The following is a 25,024-nucleotide window of genomic DNA, read 5'->3' as shown; positions in this document are numbered from 1 at the left end:
CAGTGTCTGCCAGAGGGCACGGAACACCTGACTGACCTATTTTAGCCTATTTGACACAAGATCTCCGTTCTCTCAAATGTATGTCATTTACTTATATACCAGGTCATACCCGGGGGGTGTGGGGGACATTAAGAAAAAGCAGTAAGACTATACATTCTGAGACACTGATGCCAAAATACTTCACACACTCTTGGTCTTGTATCAAGAAGCATTTCAAAAGAAAGTGCTGGGTTTACACTGTGGTGGTGGATCAGAATAATACCATCTCTGATCAATTTCTGGTCACACAATTTCCCAGTATTCCGCCAGCTGTGAGAATCTCTGTAGCTTTTCAAAATAATAATTCTTCACTAGCCCTCTGTGCTATAAGATACTTGCAAGATATAAATCTGCTACAGATTTGATAATCTACCTCAACATGAATTCACTGGTTATAAGGAAGAACCATCTTTTACATGAATGCTTTTTGTCAGAACAAAGCAGCTGGAACCAAACAGCAACAACATCTGGGAAATTCTCTCATTCTAGAAGGATCGAAGAGTCCTTTGGACTTCTTGCCATACTGTGGTTTTATGCATTTGAACTTTTAAAAGAGAATCAACCTTAAAAAAAAAACCCCAACAACCACCCCCCATTTGAAGAATATACTAAAATTGAATGTTTTTATTTATATACTCTAACATACCTTTTCACTGCCAACTTTTGAAATTCTTTCTGCACCGCTGTTGGTTTCCAGGCAGATTCCTTCATCAACTCCATCATCATTTGAGAAATCATTGCTCATTTGATCACTGTGACAACTGCCTTCATTCTCTGCTCCACTATCAGTGCAACTCTCTGTTTGAGGAGACTTCTTAAAAATAAACCATAAATATTAATTTTATAACAGATTAAAAATTTACATGCAGATATCATGAGATGAAAATGAATTAACAAAATTACTACTCTGCATTCGTAGCATCTCTCACCTATAGAGCATTTTATAATCAAAGTAGTTGCAGATCTGTGAAGAACTGAATATTGTCCGTTTTACACATGGCAAACATGAAGTAGAGCTAATTACAACTGTAACAAAACTTTGCAGACTTCACGATCATAAAAAGTTAAGCTAAACTGATGTCATAACATAGCCTGGAAGAAATGTTGTAGGGGTGTGTGAAGTGGACAGTATTCGATTCGGATTCGGCCTGATTTGGGGGACAGTGATTTGATTCACTGATTTGGATCACTGTCCTGATTTGATTCAGCCAAATCTGAACCTAAAGATTTGATTCTGGTTCAGAGAATCAGCTACTCGGCCGTACACACAGCTTTATATGTTTTTTCTATGTACCTCGAGGTACCGGGCTTGTGAACACTGAGATGGTGGGGCAGATGGACCGTCCCACAGGAGCACCGGAGGGGGTGGGGGGGTGTCCACCACTGAGTGCACAGGGTGCCCCCCCCCGCTCAGCATTCGGCCATGGAGGGACCCCAGCTGCCTCCCCCCCAGACCCAGGAGGCACCGGTCACCGAGCCGAGGGCTGGGCCCCCCGCCGCATGCTCCACTGTGGACCCAGAAGAGGACTAGAAGTACTTCTGGTCTACTTCCAGGTCTGCTGCTGAGCATGCGGGGGAACCCCCGTGCTCCCATGGGATGCTCCATCTGCCCTACCATCTCAGCGTTCACAAGCTGTGCCTGGTACCTCGAGGTACATAGAAAAAACATATAATGCTGTGTCTATGGCTGAATCATCGAATCTCTCTGATCGGAGGCTTCCAATTAGATTCAGAGAGATTAATGGGTCTCCTGATTCAATTCGGAGATTAGGCCACCAAAACGGGCTGAATCTCTTCCGAATCAAATCAGCAACTGAAGCTTCGCGCAGCCCTAAAATTTAGCATGTTATCGACTTTGCTACCAAAAACTGAGGTTGGACCATCATGTGGTGAAGTGAAACAGATTTCAGCTTCTCCCTTTTTTAAAGGGAATCACCCAGGTTCCGCAAGAACCATCTTTTCATGGAACCTGGAAAGCTGTATTCCATTGAGTTTTAAACTACACACATTCTAAAAGATTAAAATAATTGTAAACTATGGAAAATCCAATATTGATAATTTATTGACAAAAATCCAAATCCAGAAATCCCATCACCGGAGGAAAGAGCAACTGTAAGAGAAAAATAAAGGAGAAAGATCTCAAAACAACAATTCTGTTTTAATTTAAGTGCTACAATTTAGGTGAGGCACCTTTCAAATGTAATCTAATTGATGGTTCTTGTCTCATTCTGGTACAATGTATCCATTGCTGCCTTTTAAACCTTTGGGGAATTACAGACTAAAAGAAATTCAAATTATGCAAAATTACTACGCAAACCGAAAACAGGTACAACTTGCATGCAAAAAAAAAAGTTTTAGCCACTGCATTAATACCCAGTTCTAATTCTCAGAATTAATATTGTCATTTATTTTGAAACAAAAGTTTACACTGAATAACTAGAACTCTTCCCTTTAACCTATGCCTTTAAACTAACCACTAAAATGGAATAAGATGTATTCCAATCATCTATCAGATCCTGCTGTAACAAGTGTTAATTGATTGGTAAGAGACAATTCAAAGAAGTCTCAATTGCTACTTGCATTCAAGGATCAATCACTATGTGTTTTTACTATAGAGAAAAAATTTCAGTAGTAATGTCAGAAAGTGTCTTCTTGCTACTAGTCATTTAAGTCTGCAAATTCTTTATGGAAAGAGGTCAGTCTCATGAAGACTAGTAAATACACCTTCCTAAAGAAATTTTTTTAGACACGTTTAGCGTTACTTGAATATAGGAGTTTAAAAACACTGCAAAAAAGCAGGTCAGGTAAATTATACTTTGCCAGATTAGGCTTGGTTAGTTATTTAGATACAATTTTTCAAACTTGTTCAATCAACTTTGTCACATATAACCTATAAATATGAAGCAACCAATTTAGGAATAGTAAGTTTACAAAGCAGTCAGTTTATGAATGCTGTATACTATACTGATATAAAGTAGTTAGATGTTGATCCACTTATAAAAATATTTTATTTATTTTTACAAAAAATGATTAATAAACATTGATAGACAGTGATCTGGTACAACAGCATGCTCTGATACAAAGAACATTTTAAAAGTAAGCAAGCATTTTTAAAGTCTTATAATACCCTCCACGCCTTAAAATTTGGATATCACTGTATATTCAAAGTACTCTAAATCATATCCATAATATATTTGTGAGGTTGGCAAGAAAAGAAAGTATAATTTAAGATGCAGTGCTTAGGCACCAGGTAAACCATGAAAACCTGACATCCCAAGACAAATATAGAATATTTGATCTTTATGCTGTAATATTTAGCAGGTATGTGTTTGTTGTTGTTTTCTGTTCTAAATTTGGACGAGGGAAAAAAAAGGGAACCACAGGAATAGCTAACTTATAAACATGCAAGTCCATGTGCCCATGAAAGTCCATCTGATCTTATTTTACGCTCTAAGTTCATTTATCAAAAACCATAGTCTTCCTCAGTGAAAAGGATGTGGGTTTTACTAGCACAAAATAAAGGTGGTGGAATTTAAAGGTGCAAAAAACCATGACAATTCCTTACATACTATGAATTATGCTGTCAATGCACTATTCTCAAGTTTTAAGAAAAAGGGAAAGAGGTATCCGAACTGTAAATTAAATGAGGTAGCTTACATACTTGCTGGCAGACTAACCGTGTAAATACATTCTATCTTCAGTGGTATAGGATGTAGCTGTGTTGGTCTAAGGACATAGGCAGACAAGGTTCTTTGGGTGAATCTGATACCTTTTATTAGACCAACTTAAATAGTTGTAAAAAAATTTTAAAGCATGCTTTTGGGTTTAAAAACCCTTAGTCAGGCTGAGGAAGTTCCTGCAGTTGGTGTGTGCTCACTTCTAATTTCAGTATCATTTTCAGATTTTGAAAAAAATATACACATTTATAATATGATATCCTTAAGGTGCTTTGAGTCATGGTCTGACTTTCAGAAATGATCAGCTGCTTAGTAACTGAAGCAGGTATGGGACATTTAGCAGTTTAGAAAAATCAGATAATTTTATAAACAATGAGGGAACTCATATTTAGGTAGCTTCCCCTATGGACATGGGGTTTTAGAGAAATCAGGGAAAAACTTTTCTGAGAAAGAGACTATGTACATATTTACCTCATCTTCAACATCAATGAATGTGCCCATATCTAGCTCTTCAGGAAAAGTCATACGGTCATTAAGTTTAATCCTATGCATAGTGGTATAATCGAAGTCAAATCTCTTCAGCTGTAAGGTTAGCAGGTATGGAAAATGCAAAAATCGTAACCCCTATATAAAAAAATCCAAACAAACAAGATTAATGTGTATTTATATATTTATAACATAGATAAATGGTTTTTGCCCATAAATTTCATGTAGTTACCTTCCTAGCATCACATTTCTTCTTACAGCGTTCACAGAAATACTGATTGGGACCATCAAGGATCTCAGGCTGAATAAACGCATGTAGAGCTTCCTCCTAATAAAAAAAGTATTTTGCCTTCTTTTTAAGAATGTTTACTTTGGACTTGTGTAATCTAACACATTAAGTTTATGCTCCAATTGTAAATACACAAATATATTGCTATAATTAATATTCATAATCAAAGATTATTTAAAGTCTAGAAAACATAAAAAGTCAAAAAAGGAAAACATCAAGGGAAGCCAACTTTTCTGCCCAACCCCAGGGTAAGCAGTCAAATCATAAGTGACAAATTATTACTGTTAATTATCATATTTCATTCAGCATTGAATAGGTCCACCAAGTCCTGATTATGCATACAATCTACAATGAAATATATTCCTATTGTCTTGCACATCACATTTAACCACTTCTGTTCAATCAGTTCCTGAAAAATTGATCTTCCTTATTCTGCTTTGGCTAACCAGACAGCCCCATGTCTATTCTCCCATAATTTAGAGAGGTATATCCCTTCAGGAGCAGAAGTTTCTTCTGACATGCATCACCTTATGCAGAACATAAAATGAAGAAAAGGAATATTTTGGCTCTTCAATATTGTTATTGAAATTAGTTGTTTATCAATTCACAAGGGAACTCTAAAGCTGCTTTTGAAAAAAATCTGTTATTCCTTTTAAATGTATGGAAACATCACTGTTCATTTCAGTGCAATGAGGAACATAAACACCATCTTCCAAGAATATATTCAGCTTATTAGCACATAACTATGAGGTTTATAAACTGAAAATAATAATAAATTATGTCCTCCAATAGCTGCATGCAAGATCTTTTACTAAACCTTTTATATAGTTTAGTGATTTCATCTAGCTTTTCTGAGTAGTAAGGAACAATTAAATATAACCAACTGGTCATTTTTCTGCTCTTTACAACACTGTTTTCAACAATGAAATAATGGGAGCAAACTATACATACTAGTAAAGAAACTTGTGGAAACAAAATCCACTTGTGAAAAAAATATATTTTTCTTTTACTAATTCAATGAAAAATTTTCCCCAAAGTTATAAAACGCTAAAACTTTTAACCCAATTAGCTTGCAAGCTGCCAGCCTGGGTTCATGAACTCCAGATGGTACTCGGGAGTTATCTGTTCACCTGTGGAGGTTAAAATAGAATATCATTGGCATGTTAATTAGATTCTTATTTTGAAAGAGCAGAGGGTCAAATAAACATAAATGATGCCTTGAAAGTCATTTTCTGTGATGGAACACAGTTGTTCCCTAAAGTCTGAATAAATATAAGAGCGGGGCTTAGTGGGCAGAATAGACTCACCAATTGCAAAATGGCTGGCACAGAGCTTATAAGATTACTATCTAAATCATGTTGTTTGATGGATCCCAGTTTGGGAGGAGATCAAGGATATGGGAAGGTCTTCAAAAAGCCTCCAATTCATCCCTTCTCTCTCCTTTTCTTTCTGAGAACTCAGGGAAGCACTAAGAACAAATAACAAAACAAAGGTTTTACAGCCCCTGCTTTTCCATAAGAGCAAAAGTTCTGTTATTGTTGTAAGAGAAGAGACTACAAAAGGACTGTTCTATAGACCACAGATGCCTAACAAATGAAAAATGTGCCAAACTTCAGAAAGAGAGCACAGAGAAAGTAAGTAATTATCATGCTTCACTATTTTTTACCTAAACCAAGAGAAAAAATAATTTACCTCTGACCAAGCCTAAAAGAATCCCAAGCCTGAAGAAGGTAAGGTTTTAAGATAGGCCAAACATTTTTAAAGAGCTTTGAGTCAACTGACTGTGTACAAATGTACTTCCTACATATTGTGAAGTTAAAATAGTTACCTTTAACCTAAAGGCAACAAAAATATTAATGTACTGGGAAATTATTTACTGAAATGCAGCAAGCTATATTCCAAATATAAACAAAAATACGTAGATGGTAAGTAAACTATAAATTTAGATTTAAGAGAGACCACTGTGTTTTGACAGCTAGACTTCTGAACACTGACTAAAAGTTTTAATAATCAGAACAATTTAAATGAAGTGAACAAGTCAACAGCCAACAAGGAAAATACCAAACTTAGAAGACAAAACAATTATGGCTTGCAAAGGTGCCCCTTATGAAATAAATGCCAGCCAGTGTTCTTATAAACCTTCTTCATAAGCTACCATAAATGTTTCTGTAGTACTAATTGTTTCATTCCAGAAATTACTATAGTTTATGAAAGATACAAGCAACAGCTTCTATAAAAATTACTCATAAAAAATTACTCATAAAATAAAAAGAAAATCATTGCAATTCATTCATCAACAAATAAATGACGTGAATGATGGACAGAAGTGGTTATGTAAAGTATATGCAGACTCGGTGCTACGTGCAAGTCGACAAGTAACCATACTGTAATATATTTTTATGTATGGAAAAAACAGGTGATGCTCCTATGGACCTCCAAAAACTGAATGAAATATTATGAAAGATAATGCATCATTAAATGATTTAATTGCTTACCAGAGAAATAGATAGTGAATTGTGCTTAACCTATAACTTACTGTCATTTTAATACCTGCACTATATTTTAATACTTTTAGGTACCATTCCCAACATTTCTCTTATATGTGGAAATATTATATGTTGTCATTCCTTAGGCATAATATATTAATATTTCCAACACTATTTTTTTCTATCTCTATGTCAAATTACCCTGTTGGTTAACATAAATGTTCTCAATTGCAATTAGTATTCCATTGATCAATCTCTTATCCTCTCTTTTCCTTTTTGTGTTCCTGTGACAAAGTATTTAATGGAATTCACCAATTTGTTGGAATCTGACAGGCCACACCATGATCACTTCAGCTATGGCCTTGAACCTGCAACTGTTGGGCTGTCAACCATGTGCCTTAGTGCCTGCACCATGCCAGCCCCCATTCTCTCTTATAATTAGAATACGTTTACTCTGAAAAATGAATTAACCATTGGTATAAACTTAGGTTCTCATCCACCATGTGGATAATATCATGTGAGCCCTATTTTCAGCAACTATACTTTAAGAGCAAGATTTTATCCATGAGGAGACTGAATGTATTATTATACAACCTCATAGCAAGCATGCATTTCAAACATTTAAACATTCCCACTGTAAATTAATCATCACTGAAATCAAGAATGTTTTAAAAAATTTAAGCGGTCTAATTTCATCCCAAACTATTTCTGCCTGTTCTTTTATAAAAAGAATGAATGCAAGCTGTAACATATTAAACCTACTGCAATAAACCAAACTAGTTACTGCCTGGCTGTAGAATGGCATTTGGAATACACTCTCATTTTTCACAAAAATTCATTATCACATAGGTCTGATAGGTACGCTGAGATTATTGTAAAGACAATATAAAAAAAAAATGGACTCTGGGTAGAATCTTCTAGAAAAAGTTATAGTATGGACATAAAACAGAAATGTAGTAAGACTGCCCCTGAAAATGCCAATAGCAAATTTGGGATGGTAAGCCAATCTATAATTAATAAAAATTCCATCTAACTTGTAAGCTTCTGCTGAATTGATGCAAAGTACATTTGCTAATTCATGTCTCAAAACTACACTAGCAATTAAAACGACAAAAAGACTGCCAAATTAAAAGATAGAATGGGAACTTGTTAAGCAAAACAAAACAAAACAAAACAGGTAATATGACACTTATTTTTCCATTTTCAGTTAACTTCTTTTAAAATCCAAGCCAGGCCAGTAATGGTAGTATCACTAAAACTGGAGAGCTGTTTGTGCAAAGTAAGCTGACAGTCTGAATCTATCATCTATAGAAGAAAAGGCCTACTCGTGATATCCTTGAATCTTCAGTGGAAAGTCAAGATCCAGAAAGGTGTTGCACGCCTATAATTCCTACAGCAATCTGCTGACCCTCAATTCATTTTATAACTGGGCTAGCTGATGGGCTAAATACAGACATTTGGGCATTAGGGGGGAGGTTAAATCGATTCAAAATAGTTGCCCGATATGAAAGTTAGGATGGGGGAGGGGCTAGCTGAGGCACTGGGGTCCAGCAGGAGGTGGACGTGATCAGGGGTCCACTAGAGAACGTGGGGGGTGCAGGTATAACCTGCGAAGGGTGGAGGGGAGGCATGACTTATGAGGAGTGGATGGGAGGTGGCAGCTGATGAAAGTGGGTGCACCTGGAGCAGCCTGTGGGATGGGGGTTAAGAGGGCTGGCTGGGGGGCAGCAAGGGGCCAGGGTGGTGCAAAACAGACCACTGCTGGGGAAAGGGGGAGTAAAAAGAGCAGCCCCAGGGCTGTGGCTAGTGGCTGGGTTTTCCTAGCCCCAGGGCTGCACAAAGGAAGTGCACAGAAGTTCCATGCACTAGTTTTACCTAAATCAAACGAGTCTGATACTACATAGATCCACATTTATCTTAAAACTGGTACTGGAATTTTTAGACTGGTTTGTGTGCATAAAACTTCGGTTCAGTTACAGGTTTAGAGTGGCTGCCGTTTACTAAGACCAGGTCTGTAAGTGTACAGTCAGCACTGGGATGAGCTGTTTAAACTGGGCGGCCATTCTGAAACCGCTTTAACCTCCTGAACATCTGTACTTAGCCCTAGCGCTATGATACCTGTAGAATTTAGACAATAGTTCAACCTTCATACCAGACTTTATGCTATTTGTATACCTATTCTATTTGAACAAGATAAATTTAACTGTCTAGTTCTTTTGATACAGCCAACACAAAAGGCATTTGTAACTTTAAAAAAAAAAGATTTTAATATAAAAGACCTTGACGTTCTCCATGGATTTTCTTTACGATCTAAATAGGATTAGTGACTATATAGCTCATTATCTCAAATCTGAAGCTTCAAGAAACAGCTCTATGGCAACTCCTAATAAAATGTATTAGTTGGGTTGGTTTGTTTTTGTTTTTTTTAAATGAAGCACTTGAACGGAGCTTAGTCATTAAACTAGTACTGTCATGGCATTATAGCATGCTCTGAAAGTCTGATGTCCTGAACATGGACTAATGATGTTAAAGCTATACTACATGACATGAACCAAAGGAAAAAAAGCAAACACAAAGAAAATAAAAGCTTCCTCAAATTGTAAAATTTATGGAGGATATTAAATTGATTATTTTAGAAAGCAGGCTTAAATTCTATTCTGTTCAGAAAAGACAATGAAAAAGAAGCATATTTCTTTGAAGTTCTCTAGCACTGCCTGCTTATAAAAATTTAATGCATGAAATTTCCTATATTGAAAATAGTTCAATAGTACACAATTGCACACAGTAGCATAATTAAGATACTATATAGTATGCCAAGTATTTTATAAACTTGTTCATCCATCCTCTCTTTTAGGAAAGTAATGGAAAAATCACTTACCTCTAACTAGAGTTCTTTGAAGGTAGTATCCTCCTTAGATCCCCTATCTTGGGTTGTGTCGCCTGCTGCAAGTTCCCTCAGGAGCTGACTAGCAAGATCTAAAAAGTTTTATATTCCCTTCTACAAGCCCTATTAGCGCATGTGTTAACACTTTTTTCATCCCCATTTACCTAAACCTACTAAACCATTAGCTATGGATCAATGGAGGATACTACCTTCAGAGAATTCCATTTAGAAACAGGCGATTTTTTCCTTCTCCAAAAGCAAGTATCCTCCATATCTCCTCACTGTTGAAGACTATAAAGCTAAAATAACATCCACTACGGATAAGGCAAATACAGAGGAGGAGAATCAACTACATAGTTAAAGAATTACAAGATAACTCAAATAAATGATGTATCAATAAACTGCAACATGTAACTCTCTCTAACAAAGACTTAAAACTAGTTTAACTTTTCATATAAATACTGAAATTCAGCAAACATTGATTTACAAGAGGAATACCAGACAATGAACTAGTCTGATATTAAAGACCTAATTGTGCAAGCTTCCTGTATCTTTGTATACATGTGCAAATTTTAAAACGTCCTATTTTGTTGTAGACTTCTCCTCTACCGAAGAAAATTATTTCAGAATAATCTGAGACAAGTACACCAGTCTATAAAACAAGTAGAATTAAAATGTAATTGAAGTTCTTTAACCATGTATTTAAAACCTCACTGAATCAATAAGAATGCAAAAAAGCAAAATCCATTGTTTTACTGACATAGTTGTAGAACTATAACCTTAAAAATGCGAAAGAGGAAGCAATCTATTTTTAAAAAGTAAGCTCAGGAATATGATAATTTGCAACTTAAAATACAGATCCAGGTAGGTGGAAAGAGGTCAAAAATATTTAAAATACTTGATGTCCATCAAAATTAAAGGCATTCAGAAGACTATTCTCACTTGCACTCTGTCTGTAAATTACATGATGGGTGGTATTCTTACCCTAACACTTTTGAAGACTTTATTTGATGTTTTAAAATGTCAAGTACCCTATAACTGAAGCTACACTGACTAAAATGGAAATAGCAATTCCTTTGTTAAGTAAAAGAAACAGTTATATATTAATATTTTAAAACCGTGCTGCATTAAATACACATGGGAAATCACTAAATTTAAAAATAAATGTAAATAAATATTGGGCAACAGTTTACCCAACATGACTTTTGTGCTAATCAAACTAAATTTTGGAGAATGTATTTTGGCTCATCTCTATTACTTTAATTATCTTGTCCACAATGCTGGTTTGAAATAATACAAATTGCTTTCCTTGCAGAAGGGAGGTAATTAAAAAGTATACCTTAACAATTCTACCTATGCCTGCCAACATCAACAATGCTGGTGCACAAGTAGTAAAATAAAATGGAAGCAAACAATGGAATTTCGTATCATTAACATTTCAGGAGTTGCTAAGAGCATAGGTATGTTATTTCAGTACCCTTTTTTCTCAAAATATAATAGCGGATAGAGATAAAACTAAAAATAAAGTCCACTATGTAGCTTTCCTCTTTTACTATAAATTTCAACAGTGATAAGAAAATCTAAGAAGTACTAACAAAGAAAAGCACCCAAAGTAACAGCAAATGATTTCACAAAAGAAACCTAAGGTAAATGCTGAAAATTCCAGTTAGGAAAAATAATATAATCACGAAGCAGTATAGTTGCCTTTTCCCTCCCCATGTACATGCACCAGTAGGACTTATTGAAGGGTAAAATAAATAAATAAATAAAGATTTTCTAGAACTTGCTAGCTGGTTCACTGCACAAAGACGAACACCCCAAGATAGAGTATCTAGGATGATACTTACCAGGTAAGAAATTATACCACTGTCGCATTGTGTTCTATGTGGATATAGATACACTAGCAGTCAGCATAAGAGTACACACCACGCTAGCAAATGCCTGGTTGGAGCCATAAGGCCGGATGACCAAAGGAATATCCAAGTAAGTGTCGATTCTCCAGCTCTCATAGCCACATTCCAGACATCTTACATAGTCCTTCAATTTGCCTTGATATAGCTGATTTATGAGATCCGCCTAAAACAGATATTTTGATATAGTTAAAATATCTGAAGAAAACTTCCTTTTTTTTTTTTAAACTGACATTATTTCTCATTATCACAACACTGATGGATATACTATTAAAAAATTAAATACATTTCACAATATACATTTCACACTCACAGCTGCACACTTCAAGAAACATTTTTGTCCATGAGTATCCTTGATCTATTAAAATGGTTCCTACTTTCTACTCAATAAAACAGTTGTCAAAAGTAGGAGCCACCGAACTGTGGTGTGGATACTAATGGAATAGGAGCTCAACACTTCATTAATTTACTTCACAACAACATTTTTAGTGGCGATATGTGAACCGGAAAGGCTGGTTTTACAACAGTATTTCTTAATGCTTAAGAATTACAGTTCTAGTACCTCATTTACATTCAAGAAGAGTGCTCAGCCAAAAGCTACTGCCCATTTGGCAGTGGCTGCAAGACTGATGCCCAATCAAAAGCCAGAGGTTAACAGTGGGTGGGGGAGCTATGCTTGAGAGTCAATTCTACCCCCCTCCCTGCTCCATGGGACAGGAACAGAGAACCACCCTTGACAGGCATCCCAGCATCCTTAGGTCTCTACTCCAGCACAGAAATCTGTTTCCTTGCTTAAGATGCATGCCCCAATTTTAGATGGCTAATGTTCAAGTGGAGGCTAGAGTGGGTGAAGGGAGAGAAGGTGCTTTGTATCGTATGGGGTAACTAAAGTATTTACAGTTTCTTAGTTGTGGTATTCCATGCTGAGCTGCTACATCTAGAAACATCCTGGCCACACCCTGCTTTCAAGTAAAGCACCACAATAGGAACCAGCTGCCAGACAGTTATGGGAACCAGCTGCCAGCCAGTTATGAGGCTTAATGGGGACCCATGGAAGAGAAAATCTTCAACTGGTCAATCATGCTGGGTTTCTGAAATGCAAATCAAGCCCAAGAATCTAATCTATTTTGAACTATTTAAACCGTGGAACATTTAGCTTCTAATTGAAGGACTAAGATCAATAATCAGACCTAAAAAGTCACACACTTCAGCATTCAATAAGCTAAATGCTACCAAGATGAGACACAAAATGATGGCAGTGGCAAACTTTCAATTACCTTGCAAGATAGGCTGAGAAACTAAATCTAAACCACATTCCTCCAACATCATTTCCCTGAAAAGCACATTAAACTTGTCACGTACACAAAAGCTTCAGAATACAGTTACCTGCTCTGTTTGCTTCCATTTCTGCTCCAAAGCATCAAACATAACTCTACATAGCTCCTGTACATCATGCTGCTGCCATGCTGTTTTAAAGAATAAAAAAATTTTTCTACAACTCCAGAATTTTCTGTAGCACATACACATTGTGGGGTTTTTTTTAAAGAAAAGGGAAAAAAAATCAGCTTTAAACATTTTAATATTGTTCTATATGTAGGATATGTTTTCTGTTAAAGCTATTTCTTTACTGGACTTAAATTTCATTCCCCCAACAGATTTACTTTTAAAACTGCAAGTCTGGAAAATTAGCATGCAACTTGCTGAAAATATAGTCTGTCCTGGTACAATATACACTTACAGGTATGTACATGTATTTACATGAACACAAATGCAAACAACAGGAAAATTTTAGTCTACCTAACACTGTTTCAGACAATTCAGTTATAAAACTGTTTCTGACACATCCCACCCACAGCTAACTAAACCCCCAATTTTTATTTTTATTTTTAATTTTTAAAATTTTTTTTTTTTTTAAGATAAAAGACATTTTCTTGGGTGATTCAGTGCAAAGTGCATCAGTGGAAGAGAATTAATTATGTTGCCTAGATCTCAAAATAAGGAAGCCTGTTTTGGAATGCTCTATACTGTTTTCGATTAGAAGAAATATCTGCATTTCCAGGTAATATTTAGCCTTTAAGATAGCTGTAGTAGTTTTAAAGGACTCTCTTTTAAAAACAACATTTAGAACTTTAAGTCCTGATTAACGATGCTTTTATCAGGCAACATTTATTTAATTTAGAACTGCTTGAAAGAGAAGTTTGAAATATTTTGGCAGAATCAAGCATAACATTGTTAAAATGGAAAATAAGTAAAATTTTACATGGAAGTTTCACATGCTTGTTTAATTGTTTAATAACTCAACTCTACCTAAAAGAAAGCAGTTCTTAGAAATAAAAAACCATATAATCTGCTGTATTCAAAATTAGTGGCAGGAGTTCTTTGTATAATTTGTTATAAACTGACATGGACAGTAGTAGTTTAATGCCTAGTCTCTAGAGAAAAAGCATAAATTTATAATCACTGTACTTAATATAGACATCAAACATTACCCTCACTACTGTCCCATCCAAAACTCCGTGTAACATCTGTAGTTTCAATTGCTCTTTTCTTGCTGGTTTGCAATAAAACAAACAGTCTTTGAAGTTGGTAAGGAATGCTTGTCACTGGATCTTCTTCAGACTCTTCAAATTCCCACCTATTACCAATATAAAAGACATTGGAGTAGTAGCTGAAGTAGTTATATTTTGCGTAACAGGATTTAATTTATGAGACATTATCTTGCTCATCGAAGTTTGCAAGATTATAAAAATTAACTGAAGCCCGATAAATTTAGCTTAACAAGAATCATAATTTTTCTTTAAGTTTCATAAAGACACCCCCAGCAGCCAACCTCAAAACAAGGCACATTTTTGAAAATAACCAAAGTTTTTAAAAAAGGTCAATTATTTTAGAATCATGATTTTCACTGCTGCTGAACATTATTTCTGCTTATTTTTTAAGGCAAGGTTTATTTTTAAATCTGATGGCCATTGGATATGGTAAGTTTGTTATTGCAGGTCTTTGCTGCAGTCACCAGACATTCACAGGACAAAAGCTATTGTTGTACCTTAATTTAGAAAACTACCTTATGCTTTTTGATATGATGTACTAATATTAAAAGCAGATACATCTATTTTAAAATAAACTTGCTCAAAATTTGCTTAATAGCATGTCCTCAGTAATAATTTGTTGGATTTAGCTCTATTGCTTTTTATAATTCAAACTACATAAGAGTACAAGACAATATCTGAAATGCCCAGGAAACAAGAACCTTTAACACACTTATCCCTTTCATGTAACATACAACACATGACTCAATTTTTAAAACCACTTCAAATGAAGCATGGTATAGCAGAATATAGTACTCAGCAATTTTTTTTAAAGGCTACATTAATATGAATGCTTCTAGCTTGGCCCAGAGCAGGGGTGGGCAAAATAGAACCTGCAGAAGGACTGCCCAGCCCACAGCGGGTCCCTTGGTCCTGCCTGGCCCAGGCAGCATCCTGCCTGTGGAGCAACCTACTACCCCCTGGGTATGCAGCAGGGCTGCAGCAGCCCAGCCCTGTGGTACTGGCAGGGACCCACACACACAGCCCCAACCTCAGCCCACCCTGCACCCGCTCCAGACTTAGCCTGGTGGAGAGGCCCTGCCAGGACCTGTGCACACAACCCCAGCTCCAGCCAGATCCATGCCTGTTCCAGACCTGCCCACGCATGCTGAGCAGCAGTGGCAGCCATCGGGCAGAAGTTGCTGCTAGGCGCAAGGGAAAAGAAACTGCCTACCTCTCATGGGCCCTTCTTGCTGCAGATGCCCAGAGCTCATGCATGGGCTGCCCTGTGGCTCCTCTGCACTGCAACTGCTGCTCTCTTGGATGGCCCTGAGATGGCAGGGAGAAGCTGCAGGGCAGTCCAGGCATGGGCTCCAGGTGGCTGTGGCAAGAAGGGCCCGGCAGTGGTGAGGGGCTGCTATTTCCCCACGCCAAGCAGCAGCTTCTGCTGCCACTGGTCAGCATGGGCAGGTAGTCCAAAGCATACGTGGGGTGTGCTGGGTTTGGGGCTGTGCATGTAGGTTCTGGCTGGTTAACTCTGGCAGGGGTGAGTCTGGAGTGGGCAGGGGCTGGGGATGTATGCTGTTGGTGGTAAGGAGCAGCAGGGCCCATGGCTCGGGGCTACTGTGGGGTTGGGGTGAAGAGCTGACCAGTCCACAGCAGCTCCCCAGAACTGCCTATGTGGCCCATGGGCCCAAATAATAGTCTGCCTCTGATCTAGAGCCAGGGTGTCAAACTTTCAGCCTGTGGAGCCTTGCCATCTGTCCTGTATTCTGGAGATGCGTCAGTGGCCACCCTATCGCTATGCCCCAGGCTCAATCAGCGCACAAGCCCACAGTCGAAATCTAGCCCAGGGCCCCAGGTTAATTCAACCTCCCCCTGGCCTAGAGGGTCAAAAAGAGGAGAAAAATTAATTAATTAAATAAATAAACAAACACTAGAACTTGCTTCAAAAGCAAGTTCTCCTCTTGTTTTCCTTGAAAGGTTTGCTCCTTTGAGCTCAACATTCTGCCCACTTTGGAAAAAACCCTGCATTCCATGAACACCCAAAGCTGCCAATGTTTCAATGGATCTGCATTTCTAAACAAAGGCCAACACAAAAAACCCCCCTGAAACCTGCAGCACAGTAAATTACCACCATTATTTTTTAATATGTCAACATTAAACAAAGCCTAGAACAGCAGCTGACAACATTTTGGAGCTGCAGGCCAGAACAGCCTCCAGCATGGGCAAAGCCTTGTGCTGCCAACACATCACAGCTCCTCACTGCCTGATCAGAGTACACGCACAGACAAAGTCCCCACTGACCACCAACATGCCAAAGTCCCCTTGCTCCACATGCCAGATCCAATGGCTCCGTGGGCTAGATGTAGACTGTGAGTCATGTTGCCAACCCTTGGCCTAGACTGTATAACTTGAATAATACATACACTATACTTACTTGTATAATGCATTTCTGAATTCAGGAGTCATGAAAAGTGTTTGTAGAAGACTGTTCAGATAGCAAGTCATTGCTTGATTTACTAATCCCACATAGCCTAAAAAGATACAGATAAAAGTTGAAGATAAAAAGAGTAATTTTTTTCACTTCTCAGAAGCCAAATGACATGAATGAATGATTGAAGATCATCAAAAACTGAAGACAGATGCTGTCATGAAAACCCCATGTCTCTGAACCAATCAAAAATGGCACAAGCGCTACAATTTGTCATTAATCATTCACCTAGGATAATATCAAGACTAAAGGCAAAAAGTTGTGAACTTCTCACACAAACATTTCTTGGACTCAGGAGCATATTTTTAAATGATTCTGTCAAGCAAAATTCATACATTTAGATTCTACTATGTGCACGAGTTAAGCTGTAACCTCGGTTGTTTTAGGATATGCTTCAAAAAAGTATTTCATAGTTTTGAATGAAAATCCAAGAATTCAGTGCAAGTCTGCTATATAAGTATAACAACTATCCACCAACTGAACAACACTTTGTGCTGATTAATGAACGAATAGCCTCTAGAGCACAGTTGGCCAACCAGTGGCAAGTGCTGCAAGTGGCAAAGGCAGCTGCAGTAAGTGGTATTCAAGCCTGAGGGATTTAGTAAACAGAGACATTAAAGCTAGGGAGTGGGGAAAGGCAGAAGGAAGCTGTTGTGAGAGGTGGCATCAGGTGTCACTGCCAAGATCCAAATTAACCCTTCTCTAGCCCTGCAACTTCCCCCCCCCACCCAACTCATGGCTCTGAATTCTCAATCACCACATAAAACTGGCAGTTGTGGAAAAACAGAAGGGTTAGCCTGGGTTTTGATGGTGATATCTCCTTTATCACAATAATGTCCTACATCCACTCCACTCCACAGGGCCTAGAAGGTCATATCCCTTGCCTCTGTTTTGACATCTAAAGGCACAACCTCTATCCGGTACCCCTGTGGAGAGCAGGGATAAGAGCAATACTTTCCCTCTTGTAATGACTGGTTAAAAATAACTACTATATTCACTATCAAAAGTTTTTCTCCTCAACTCGTAAAGCATATTCACCTAGTTGAACTATATGATGCAACAGTAAGATCAGCTCTCAACGCTCTCTAAAACTTGTAGCATGTTGAGGATTTTAAGTTTCTGGTCAATATTAAAAAGTTAAACATATATGCTGATACATACAGCTACGTAGACATTTTGAATGTTTATTTTTATACCATTAAATTTTGTATGGTGAAGCTGTAAGTTGCAAGAAATCCAAGAGGTCAATGCCATACTCATAGCATAACAGGCAACTATGCTTTTCAATGACATGAGAGGATTTTTGTGAACAGGAGAACCGAGTTGTTTGTTAAATGATTTCATAAGTTGATATTTCAAATATAGCACATAAAATATATCTGCTCATACAACAGGATTCAAACCAACAACCAAATGCAGATGCCATCAAGAACACCATCAAAACCAAATTATTAGCTGGAGGTACGAATGGTCAGAAATTGGAATGTAAGAGGAATAAAACTTTAGAAGCACATTAGCCTCAAGCAAACCTTTTCTTTAATCAAAAACCACTTTTGAAGGAAAACATCTTTGCACATATAACAATGCCATGTGAGTCAAAAATAAGACATTACTGTCCTTTTGCAAAAATATGAGAACCATCAAAAATACTGTATTTACTCAAATACAAGATGAAGTCGTCCCCCCACCTCCCTCCAACTGGCATGGGGGAAAAAGCCCCACATCTTATAATCACATACAACAAAATCTCACTAAATACACTATCATTAAACTGCTGCCAAAAGCAGCGTGTGCTCAGCAATGAAAACCAACTGTGAAGCTGATTAAATGCAGCTAACACCAAGCATGACTAAAACGCATGTCCTACACTGACCAAACACCTTGATAGGAACCAACCACATGAATAGGTTAGCATACCCCACTTAAATAAGACCTGGCAGTAGCTATTAAGTGCAGTCCCCCTCACTACCAACTCTTTCCAAGTCATGGTGAACCATGACACTGCATAGTTCACTCAAAATCCATCAGCTCCTCTCAACCTGCTGCATGATTAGTGCGGCCCCACCCTCCATGTGGTGAAGCCAAACCAGGTTGCCTTGCACCTCATCTGCATATACATTTTTGGAGCATACTAGGACTTGTGCCAAGAACACCCAGTTCCAGTCACGAGTGGGGGCAAGCAGATGCATTCTTTTGGGGGGGGGGGGAGGGGGTTGGAGGAATCTCTCTGAAGTACACCCCCCCACACACACACCCCAGTGCTGAGCTGTGGGGTCACCATGGCTTGAAATGTTGTTGACTTTGGTGAGGCCCAGCCCAGTGAATTCTGTGCTAAGTCACAAGCCTTTGGCCTTGGACTAGTATCATGCACAGTTTGTACCACATATACGTGGGTGCCAAAATGATGCTCAAAAGTGTGTTTATGGCGTACCAGTGCTAAAACTTGGAGCAGTCTCAAAAAGGTAGACTGCATCAATTGTGGATGAACTATGTCTATGGGTACCTCCAGTAATTGGTCTATATAGTAAATTATGTTTATTTCAAGGTTTATGGCCTAATTTGCCCCTCACTTCCATGTTCTCAGAGACAGCAGCGTCTGATAGTAAGGAAATAGGGAAGGGGCAGGGCAGAGGCTAAGAGGGCTACTTGATCGCCCAGATTTATTTTCCCTGCTGTAGCAGTGGGAAGGGGACAAATTCAAGTCAAACCTCCAATAGTTAGAGTCTATACCTGGAAAATTGTAACAAATTTATAATTTTTTCCATAAATAGAATCTAATTATTTCGGGGTCATCTTATAATCAGGATCATCTTCTATTTGAGTAGATACTGTAAATGAAGCATTTAATCTAACATCTAAATGTATTTTTTGAAAACTGCAACTGACTCTTCAAAATAAACTGAAATCCTGCATCTTAATGCAATTTAAATATTTATTTTAACAATTAGCTGTTTAAATCATCTTTATCAAGCAGATTAAAATAAAGTAGACAAAACAATAACATACCTGTCTCTGATTTACTCAGGATTGAAGAGTATGAGTAGTTTTGACTAACGTAATCACTGGTACAACCAACAGAGCCTTCTCTTGGAAGAGGACCTATAAACCTATCTTGAGTACCATCATCTGTTGAACTAGATTCCTGCTAAAATGTGAGTATACAATGATTTTAGGCAAAAATATTTAAAAATCAAACAATTTTTTCAAGTTAAAACTCACTTCTATAGTCTTACCATGGGCTTACACACACACACACCATTTTTAAGTATCAAAAGTTCGATTTTGTTCAAGTCAAGCACACAAAATTTAGAGAATGTCAGATTTGTTTGCTTCTGAAACACTAAATCTCCATACCACCCACCTTTAAAGCCCATCCTTTCCTGAAGATGACAGATGGATAGTAGAATGCAGCATGCGACTATGATATTAGAGATTGCTATAATACATGCATACAAATGGGTAAAATAAAGTTGCGTGGGCAACCAGAATTCTAACATTCTCTGGTTTTCAAGTGTTTGAATTTAAAACGTTCTTGGAGTTTATATGCAATTGTTATACGATTTTTAGGGCGTTTTTAAAGGGAAAATATGCATGTGTGTGTATATTTTATATAAAATACACACACACACACACACACACACTTTCCCTTTAAAAACACCCTAAGAATTGTATAGCAATTGCATATGAAATCCAAGAAGTGTGCGTGTGCATATATATGCTAGAGAAATAATTAGCTATATATCATTAGCAAGGGTTAAATTCCAAATTTTCAGCACCACACCCTTCTCCTACCACTTGGCTTCAGGACTATGATGCAGCAGCTAGTACCAGGAGAAGACTGCTAGCAGGGGAAGATGCTAGAGTTTTATTAAAAAAAATCCTTTCAAAATTGAAAGCTACAGGCAACCTAACATAAGCATTTATAACCACCTCCCTGACAACTACAGCCTATATAGCATAAGGACTAGAACAGGGCCCCAAACTGCAGTAGAGGAAATTCAGAGTAGAGATTAGGAAGAATTTTCTGACTACAATGGTAATTAAGCATAAGAACAGGTTAGCTAGAGAAGCTGTGGAATCTCCATCCTTGGAAATTTTCAAGAACAGGTTAGAGAGACTGGGATGATTTAGTCCGGGATGATCCTGCAGGGGGCAGAACTAGATGACCTCATGAGCAGGAATCCTGGTTTTCTCTGATAAAAAAAAAAAATCCCTAATTTTTGGATTAAAAAAAGTAACCCAAAATCCAAGTTTTTCCATAATTAAAATGAAACACCACTATATATAGATATTAGGACTGTGTAAAGCTTCAGTAGCCAATTTGATTCAGAGGAGAGTCGGCCCAATTCAGGGACCAAATCTCTGAATTCGAATCTAAATGGAGACCAATTAAAAGCTCCAGATTGATTCGAAGCATTCAAATCGATTCAGAAAAGTATTGGAAAAGATTTGTCCATAGACTAAACAAGCACGCAACTGCCTCCAGCAGATAAATCTGTTGGGGTTGGGGGAAGGCGGAATTGGGGCGAGGACAAGCTACACAGCCAAAGTGGGGGGGCGCGTTACTCAGGGAAGGGGGCAGAGGGGTGCGTGATGTGGGTACAGCAGTGCTTGGAGTGGGAGCTCTGCCCTGCTGCTGCTTGCCCAGCTGGGCTGCAGGGGCGGGATGTGGGCATGGCTTGCTCCCAGAGGAATGGGGCAAGCAGCAGCAGAGCATAGCCCCCACTCCCAGCACTGCCGTGCCCACATCCCACATCATTCCGGCAGTGCTGGGAGTGGGGGCTATGCCCTGCTGCCACCCAGAGCAAGCCATGCCTGCATTGCACCCTCCCCTCTGCGCCAGCTGGGCAAGCTGCCCTGCTCCCAGCACTGCCGCGCCCGCATCCCACCCCCCTGCCCTGGCTGGGCAGTTTGCTCCAGCCTCAATCCCTCCCATTCCCATGCACCTTTCCTCCCCCCTCCCCAACAGACTTACCAGCTGGAGGCAGCTGTGTCAGCTGCCTGTTTAGTCTATGGCCAAATCTCCACAGTGGTGCTGAATCTTTCGGATCCGATTCAGCCGAATCAAATTGGGACAGTGATCTGAATCTCCAAATCAAATCACTACCCTCCGAATCAGACGAATCTGAAGTGATTACTTGCCACCTTGCACAGGCGATATCTCCATCCCATAGCATTTCATTTTAATCATGGAAAAAATGTGGATTTTGGGTTACTACTTTACATCTGAAAATTGGGGATTTTTTTTTTTTTAAATCATAGAAAACCAGGATCCCTGCTCATGTGGTCCCTTCCAGTCCTTCTTGTACCGAAGCTCAAGGTGAAATTGTGCATGACAACTTCAATCAGAGCTTTTAATTGTCTGTGTATGTTTAAAGTTTAAGTCTTGTACTTCTGTGTGTCCGTGTGCATACTTTAAACAAAATACTTAAATCATGGGGAAATTACTATACGTAGCTAAAAACTTAAAATGTATTCATCCCATGCTTTCAGAATATGTACACTCAGGCACAAAAATCATTTAAGACCATTGCCCAATAAACTGAATACTTCCAAAACCACCTAATTTCCTTCCAAAAAAGGAAAAAAAACCCTCTCCAATTTGGATTCAACTTTTGATTATGGTCATAAAAAAAAGCAAGTTTGATAGTCTCATGCTAAATACATTTATATCGACTTTGGTGCCAAACTGATTTTATGATACTTACACAGGACAGGTTCTGCAGGCTAAGACTAGGCTAGCCAGGGATGCTCAACTCATGGGCCAGATCCAGCCCGAGGGGCTCTTTAAGGGTCCAGAAACTTGGAAGGAGGAAGGGGAAGAAACTGGCAATTAATGCTGCCACTGCTCCCCCACTGCCAAAATTTCAAAGCTCTGAAAGCCAGATAACCTGACTCTGAGCAAGGGATCCTACCAGAATGTGAGGAGCCAGGGACAGGGTTGGAACAGTGGGGCCCAATCCAGCATTTGTGGAGCTGGGGCTGCAAACATTGTATGGCGTGTGGCATGGAGGCCCAATCCAGCATGTGCTGGATCTAACTCTCAGACCCTCCCTGTACCATAATCTGACTCTCAGAGCCAAAAGGTTGGGCATCACTGGGCTAAGCTAAACAGAGTTGCAAGGGAAATTGCATGCCACTAATCTGCTCTGACTCAAAACATAGCTGTAAATTTTACATCTCCCTAAGCACCAAGCACAAGAGGCAGACATTTTCAAACACTGCTGTGGCAGACATCCTATTTTATTCTGAATACTCAAGTTCTTGCTTACCGACATTATATGAGGCTGTTCACCATCTTTGTCTGTCAAGTGGAGAAAATTCTTTTTTCCTGGTTCAAAACCAGCATCAAGAATAGATTTATCACTGCTTTGTTCTAATGGAGTCTGTAAAAAGAAAACAAAGTTGTTGTTTCCCCACACAAGCACATTTATACCTAACCAATAACATTCAAAAGAATTTTTCTAGTATCTTCTTTTATGACAAAAATGAAGGTATAATTTTGCTCCATATAAAATAAGTAGCTTTTAATATTGGTAACATTTGGAAAATTAAAGATTTAAGAAAAACAACAGACAAAATCAAATCCTATCAAATATTTTAATACTATTTGCAAACTGTTCAGTACTCAGCACCCAAACCTCTGCTCTAGATGTTTGATTTTAGAACCCAATTAGTAAATTGAGCTGACCACAAAGGCAGTTAACAAAAGTTTTAGCATGCAGAAACATCTGAAAAATGGGTCTCAACAGCTATCTCTGCTTTAAAAAAGCAAGTAAACTGATTTACATCAATTCCAATGCCTATTTTTGTCTAAAGCATTCAGATAGTTTCTATGTAATCAGTGACACAGCTAAAACTAACACTGGGAGATTTGGTCCAATAAAAAAACCCACATCTAATATATATTTTAAATTATAATTCTTTTGTATCATAAACAGGTACAAGAGTCAGAGCATCTCATTGCAAAGCAAGTTGCCGCTAATATTCTGCACTGCAGAAATGTTTCTAAAAATTAATCTTTTAAACATCTGAATATTCATTCTAGAAGTCATGTGGGCACTATAAATTGAGGAAAGGCTCTTAAATTGAAATATTTGAGGGGTTTTTAATGACAAAATAGATACTGATGATAGGTGCTGGCAGGAGATTTAACGGAATGGCATATTAAGAATTCATTAAGTGATTCAACAAGTGAATCTTCTTGAAGATACTTTGAAAACAGTCTAAATAAAAAAGCAAAAATTCAGGATTCAAGTCAAGTAATGTCATTAACTATGTGGACACAAAAGAAAAATTAAAAAAAATTCTGCTTTGCAAATAACAATCTGATAAAACAAAACAAAATTTCAGCATCTAAAAATTAAAGAAAATGGGCAATTTTTTTGCCATTACCATATCAGCAACACTGACTCCATTTCCCCAAACTAAATCAAAAGTTCCATTAACATAGCCCACTTTAGATGCTACATCCTCAAACAGCCTTCTCAGTGGAGTGGAAGCTGGCAGGTTTAAAGTAACACGTTCATTTACTGTCTTAGAATTTGTAGTATCTTGTATTATACAGAGCACTCTGGGTTCATCAGCAGCACTTTCTATCTGAAAAGAAAGCAGGCAAAAATTCAAGTGGTTAGGTCAAAAACAACTGTTTTCAGAATCTACCTACTGGAAAAGCGCATAAAAGCAGTATAATACAATTTTAAATATAACTTTGTGTCTAAAAACTTTGTCTTCGAAACATGGAAAGCTAACTCAATGTTAAATTCAGTGGCACTGAATTGTGGAGGTCCTTTTGAACTACCAATCATCATGACAGTTGTATTAACTGTACAGTGTCTCTCTGGTTCCCCACAACCTCCTAGCGAGTGTTTCCTTTTAAATTTATATACGTGTGATTTTAAATACTAAGTATTAATCATCAGAAATTCAGAAGATCCGATGAGAGGTCTGAGTATTAGAAATTAAGCATATTACAAAAATAAACCCATTATAAGTCTTTATAAATATTAAACAGAAAATAAAATCAAGAATAGCGCATCTAGAGTACATTGTTCAGTCGATCAGCTTGGATTATGTGTAGCTAACACAAGAGATCATAGTGTTGTATCATAGTTACTCAACATAAATTGACCCTGAATTTAAATTAAACCCCAATAATTAGGCCCCATATACAAAACATTTATAAATGTTATAATTTTCCAAGTATAGAAGCTAATTATCAGAGGGTTGTC

The 25,024-nt window shown here is 37.9% G+C and overlaps 1 protein-coding gene across 8 annotated transcripts in view; it reads right to left on the bottom strand.

The window, feature by feature from the left end:
- Positions 1-25,024, bottom strand: part of USP47 (ubiquitin specific peptidase 47) — a 98,838-nt gene that overhangs the window by 35,832 nt on the left and 37,982 nt on the right. For 3 of the 8 annotated variants that reach the window (XM_019476802.2, XM_014602318.3, XM_059722686.1), the window contains 10 exons: positions 24,189-24,392; positions 23,066-23,179; positions 19,800-19,938; positions 16,740-16,836; positions 14,261-14,406; positions 13,158-13,237; positions 11,788-11,937; positions 4,435-4,530; positions 4,188-4,340; positions 686-853 (listed from right to left, as the gene is read on the bottom strand). In XM_019476802.2, coding sequence (XP_019332347.1) covers positions 686-853; positions 4,188-4,340; positions 4,435-4,530; positions 11,788-11,937; positions 13,158-13,237; positions 14,261-14,406; positions 16,740-16,836; positions 19,800-19,938; positions 23,066-23,179; positions 24,189-24,392 — 1,347 coding nt within the window. Of the gene's footprint in view, positions 1-685; positions 854-4,187; positions 4,341-4,434; positions 4,531-11,787; positions 11,938-13,157; positions 13,238-14,260; positions 14,407-16,739; positions 16,837-19,799; positions 19,939-23,065; positions 23,180-24,188; positions 24,393-25,024 lie in introns of those variants that run through there. The other 5 variants (XM_019476804.2, XM_014602321.3, XM_059722684.1 and 2 more) reach the window with 4 other exon arrangements.

This window comes from Alligator mississippiensis, chromosome 2 (genome assembly GCF_030867095.1).
Source record: "Alligator mississippiensis isolate rAllMis1 chromosome 2, rAllMis1, whole genome shotgun sequence".
Classification (NCBI taxonomy): Eukaryota; Metazoa; Chordata; order Crocodylia; family Alligatoridae; genus Alligator; species Alligator mississippiensis.
Note: the sequence above shows the minus strand (reverse complement) of the source record. Positions and strands in the feature narration are given on the sequence as shown.